This window comes from Cebus imitator, unplaced genomic scaffold (assembly GCF_001604975.1).
Source record: "Cebus imitator isolate Cc_AM_T3 unplaced genomic scaffold, Cebus_imitator-1.0 Scaffold177, whole genome shotgun sequence".
In the NCBI taxonomy this organism is placed as follows: Eukaryota; Metazoa; Chordata; class Mammalia; order Primates; family Cebidae; genus Cebus; species Cebus imitator.
The window spans coordinates 917948-924042 of NW_016107492.1; the positions used below are offsets into that span (position 1 = coordinate 917948).

Sequence of the window (6095 nt, forward strand, 5' to 3'; positions counted from 1 at the left end):
TTAAGACGGTAAATTTTATGATATGTGTATTTTACCACAATTTAAAAAAATAATAAGGGCCATGCCTCCAAAACCCAAATTTCCTAGGATGGTAAAGAGGAGGGTCACATGATTTCTCTTCAAATCTTACTCCCCTGCTTGTTCATGTGAAAGAGAGAGAACATCACCTACTTCACAGAGTTGTGGTGAGAATTAAATGAAAAATTCCAGTTAAAGTACTTGGCACTGTCTTAAGAGAGTTGGGCTCCCTGGGAATACCTCCTGCTCTCTATTTTAATAGTTGACAAGTTGTCATGTTCACCTTTCATATGTGTATTGTGCCATGGAAACGAAGGGGTCGGACAGATACCCCTTGGAAGAGGAGTATCTTAGAAGATAGATATCCTTTGGGGGAGAGGATAGAGGATTATTTAGATTGACACTTAGGTACTGCTTTTGTTCACATTTTATTTTCTCAGATATAAAAATGTAAAATAGAGTTCACAAACACATTTAGTACCAAATAGAAATTAACTTTTTTATTCATATAACTGCAGATTCATGTGTAATTTTAAGAAATAATATAGAGAAATCCCTTATATAATTTGTCCAGTTTCCCCTGATAGGATTTTGTAAAACCATGTATAATATAACCAGGATATTGAGGATATTAACATTAATACAATCTGCCAATCTTAATCATATTTCTCCAGTTTTACTTTACTCACTTCTGGGTATTAATTTTTATCATGTAAGTTCAAGTATCTACTGCCACAGTCACATGGGAACCAAACAGTTCCAACACAAGTACGCCTCGTGTTAAACTTTTATAACCACTCCTCCTCTTCTCCTGTTCCTAATCCTTGGAACCACTAATCTATCCTCCATTTCTAAAATTTTGTTATTTAAAAAATGCCATATAAATGAAATCATACAGGAGGTGATCTTTTGAGATTGGCTTTTTTTCACTCAGACTAATTCCCTGAATATTCACCCAAGCTGTGTTAATCCATAGTTCGTAGAACACCACTATTTTCTAAAACTGAAAAATGCATTACTGCCAATGAGACCAGTGTTTCTCAGGTTGCTATATAGCAAGAACCGTCTTTCCTATCAAGTTTACACTCAAATTCCCCAGCACCATTACCCTTGTCACAAACTGCTGTAGAAAAGAAGCAGGTCAAAAGAACAAAGATACATAATAGAGAAACTGTACCCTTGAGGTGGGGAAGAGGGGGTACGCACAGTGAAAGCACATACTGTGCTTTACCTACTTGTCTCCTTCTATCCTCCCCATAACTCTGTAAGGTACACAATAAGTAATTCCATTTTTAAGTTAGGAAACTGAGGCTTAGAAAAGTTAAACAACTTGCCCAAGGTCATTCACCTTACAAGTAACAGACCCGGTATTAGAATCCAAGGCTTGTTTGACATCAAAGCTATGTTACTTTCCACAATACAAAGGTATAAATGAATGAATTTATTTCAATTAACTTATAAGAGAAAACCACATACAAATCAAAGTCTTAGAAGTCATCTATAACTTGAACATGACTAATGAATATTAAGCTATTACTGTAGCACAGATTACTTCATTTTTAAAATGAAATGCCATTAAAAACCTCAATTGTGTTTTGGTCATCAACAAATGAAATATTTTTGTCATTAATACTATAAATATTTTCCCTAATATTACACACAACATAAAATCCAGCACTTCTTTTTTCTTACTGCCATGCTTCCTCTTGCCACAAAATTAAATCAATTTTTTGAAGAAATGAATCTAAGACATTACCTGTCCTAAATCAGGAAACGAATCAAATCACTCTTATCTCCATGTTCCTCGTATTTAACACAGCTTTTGATTAAAGAGACAAAAATCTAAGAAGGGCAAAAAGGAAGAGGAAGGAGAATATGCTGTCCTTTAAAAGGGACAATAATTAGGCAGAAGGGGAGAGGCCATTTATTAAATTGTATTGAGCAATGTATGTGCCAGGTACTCCTAGCAGATAATGCTAAAATAAATCATCCAATTATCCTGCCATTAATAGTTCACAGCTTTGTAATAAAAACAGGTATTAAATAAACAATTACAAAGCGTGTGACAAGTACTACAGTAAGTAGTATGTGGTACATTCATAGCATAAAGGAGTAAAAATCAAATAAATAAAATGGCAGCTCTTTGATCATTAAGAATCTTCAACACACTGAGACACCACCCCTAAAATGTCCCTCTGAACGTAAATTTAATATTTGGGATGTTCTCTTAGTGGCAACTATTAGATACTTTGACATCAAAGCTATGTTACTTTCTACAATACAAAGGTATAAATTAATGAATTTATTTCAATTAACTTATAAGAGAAAACTATACACAAATCAAAGCCTTGGAAGTCAACCATAATTTGAACACCACTAGTGAATATTAAGCTATTATTGTCGTACAGATTACTTCATTTTTAAAAATGAAATGCCGTTAAAAACCTTAATTGTGTTTTGGGTTGATTTTGATTGAATAGCTAAATCATCTAAGATTTAGATTTAAGTAAATCTTTAAGAGACTCAAAACCTACTGTATTAATATTTTTGCATTAAAGAACCTATGTATATCTGGTATTTTAGCTGTTTGTAATGCTTAAGGTAATTTGGCCTATTATTAGAGTTAACAGGTGAGCCTTGTGATTCTATTTTAAAGTACTTAATTGAGGAATTCAGACTTGCAATTTTCAGTTGAAGGTTAGTAAGTCTACGATGTGAAAGATGTCTTTTTTATTCATTTATTGACTGCCAGGCACTCAGCAAGCAACCAGGCTACTAGAATAAAGTACAGTTCCCAACGGACTCACATTTTTTAACCAGGGACAGACACTTGTATAAATATTTGCAACTTTTATGACAAGTGCTGTAATAGTATAAGGCACAGAAGCAGCACAAAGGAAATAGCAATTAAATGAAGAAAACAAGAAAAGCAAGGAGTCTAACAAATCAACAGCAGGAAATAATATTTAAAAAGACTAACATTTGAAAACCAGATTCCTCTGTGACATTCCTACCTGGGCACTGCCACAGAATCCTCAGTAGTCATGAGTCCTAGTTGACCATCACTCCCTGCACCCCAAGAAAACAGCTGACCCCGGTCACTGAGGGCCAGACTGTGGGACTCTCCGCATGCCACATGAATGATGTGCTGATCTGCCAGAGCTCCAATTTGTTCTGAAAGAGACCAAACCAAAGGAGGAAAATGTACAACGTAGAAAAAGGAATATTGCCACCATTACACAGGATTATCTTCCTGGCCAGTTTTATTTTTTAACAAGAACCACTTAATCTGAATATTTATAGAGATCATAAATTTCACATATTTCTAAACTCTATCAATTTACATTCAGCGACCCAGGGTAACATACATAACTATAGCAGCACACATATCCCAGATGATCCCTGAACCTATAGAGCCATGTATGTGCCTTGTGCTTCTCTATCCAGGGAGAAGCCTGAAGGTTTACTATTTGGAGATGTTCCATCAAAGAGGCCTAAATGTTGAGTGGAAATGAAATACATTCCTAAAAGTAGTGGGAGTGAGTGAAACTCTGCCTGGAACAATGAGACCCTCTCCCCGCCACACAAACACACCCGCAATTCTAAACAGCTTTCTCCCCTCAGTTCTGGAACACAGTCATGTATGTAACCAGCCAGGAAACAGAAGGATTTCTCTCTGTGAAAACTGGCCCAAAATAAAAGACCCACAGATAGTGACATTGGTGCGCCCCTCAATGAAATGTCCAGCTTCGCACCAGTCAGTAAGAATCACCCATACACACACAGCTCCACTCACATTTTAGCACCTCACTCTTAAATGTAAAAGGTCACAAAAGGATCACCCTATGTGTGAGGAAAACTTTAACATGAAAGGCAAAGAACAACATAAATGGAAGGAAATGAACTCTGAAGAAACAGATCACACAGGGGGCAGTTTCTTAAAAGTCTTTAGAGAAATAAATAAAGATATTTCCATTCATGAACTTTCTAGTTCATGAGAGTACTATAGGAAAGTATTACTCAAACATTCAGAAAACAAACAAAACAAACAAACAAAGAAAAATATCTTGGAAACCAAAAATGTGGCAGCATAAATGGAAAAAAAAATCTTCAAAGCAGGATTGAAAGTTAGAAATGAGGAAATTTTCTAGGAAATAGAAGAAGAAAGCAAAGAGAAAATCAGAAGGAAAAAAAGAAATTAAAGGATTATTCCAAGAGGTCCAACATCCAGAAAGAGAATGAAGAAAACACAAGATAAAAATATTACAAAAAAGAAAAACATTCACACTGAAAGGATCTATCAAGTGTCTGGAATAATTACCAACAAAATATCTACTGTAGAACCATTCTGAAATTTCAAAACACCAAGAAAGAGTCTACAAGTTTCCAGAAAAGAAAGTGTTTATATACAATAGAACAGGGATCAGAATGGCATCAGACTTCTCAGGCGCAACACTGAAGACTGTAAGACAATGGAGTGATGCCCTTACAATTCTGAAGGAAAATGACATCCAATCAAGAATTCAATACCCAACCAACTGTGATCGAAATATGAGGCAAAGGGGGCAAAGGGCAGTTTTGGAGATGTAAAGCTCTCAAAATATTTTACCTTCCATACTGCTTTTCTCAGAAAGCTACTGGAAGATATGCCTCCAAAACAAAGAACTCAGGATTTAGGAACCAAGAAACTTACACAGACAGGAAAGAGGTGAAGAACCTTTCTAGACAGCTATGTAGCATGCCTACAAAGCAAAGGTGGAGGGATGTCTCCAAAGTGAAAAAAGAAAACACTATTTAAAGAGTTTTAGAGCATTACGAGTTTTACAATTCTACCAGAGATACACAGGTTAGATACAGATACCGTGGCGGGGGTGGGGAACTGAAGTCATTAACTTGAGGAAAAACTAAATGATTTATGAGAAAGAAAAGCAATCACGGTACATGCAGTCATAATAACCAAACAAAAATACTTTCCATAGTTAATAACTGTCAAATTTTATTTACAAGAGTAACTATTTAGGGAAGGATCAGTGTCTGGTGGTGAGGAAGAGAAAAGGTTGGGTAGAGAATATAACAGAACTCTAATCTTTCCCAGTGTGAAGTTTCCAGATTATGTCCAATATTGAAAAAAAAAATCAAGAAGTAGAATTATAAGCATGTTATTTAGAAACATAAAGGTAAACAGAAAAAAAAAAGCTAAAGAGTTGAAATGACAGCCTCTGGGAGTGAGATTCAAGGATAAGGACAGATGAGGCAGGGAACTGTATTTAAACACGGTTTGCATATATTCCTTCAAAATAATAACACTTTTTAAAAGTTAACTGAAAATATGATAATGCCAGGGAAATTACCACAATAAACAGAAAGATTCTATAATTCCTGTTCCCATTATCCATCTTCTTTAACCTCTACTCGCCACTTACTTCCCAACTCAGCCTTGCACCAGGCACAAAGAATAGTCCTATCCTTATCTTGCAAAAATGTAAGGAACTCTATCAAAGGAGACCAAGTGGCTCAGACTTCACTCTAGCCAAGTTTCCACCTGTACCCATTCCAGGACTTGGACAGCTTTCTGTTCTCTAGGCCTGGGACCTAGCCTGATACCTCAGTCACGACTGAGGCCTGTCCCTCGGTACCTAGCCTTCCTGCTACGACCAGCAGCCTTACCTGTTTGAATGTTAGTATAATGACCTAACGCAACACTAATAAGTCTCCCCATTATCCTGACGGGACATTGTTCCTCTGATCTGTCTGCCGTCTTCTTGCCCTCAATCTCTCAATAGCATCCCTCTCTTGATCTTGTCTTACTACAGCTGAGTAGCCTCAAAAGGGAACATCTGGATTCCAGCAACCACTGACTCCCAGTCAGGTCAATCTCTAGGCAAACCAATTCCTGTCCCATCACTCATCAGCCACTAAAAGAGACTTCCAGCTAGCCTCACCACAACAATAAAATCTGCAGCCACACACATATACACCATGGAATATTATGCAGCCATCAAAAACGATGAGTTTGGGTCCTTTGTAGGGACATGGATGAACCTGGAAACCATCATTCTCAGCAAACTGACAGAAGA

At 36.5% G+C, this 6095-nt stretch overlaps 1 protein-coding gene across 6 annotated transcripts in view; it reads right to left on the minus strand.

The window, feature by feature from the left end:
* HERC3 (HECT and RLD domain containing E3 ubiquitin protein ligase 3) overlaps window positions 1-6095 on the minus strand; it is a 114497-nt gene that overhangs the window by 56162 nt on the left and 52240 nt on the right. For all 6 annotated transcript variants that reach the window (XM_017545094.2, XM_017545090.2, XM_017545095.2 and 3 more), the window contains one exon: window positions 3033-3192. In XM_017545094.2, the coding sequence (XP_017400583.1) occupies window positions 3033-3192 (160 nt within the window). The remainder of the gene's footprint in view (window positions 1-3032; window positions 3193-6095) is intronic.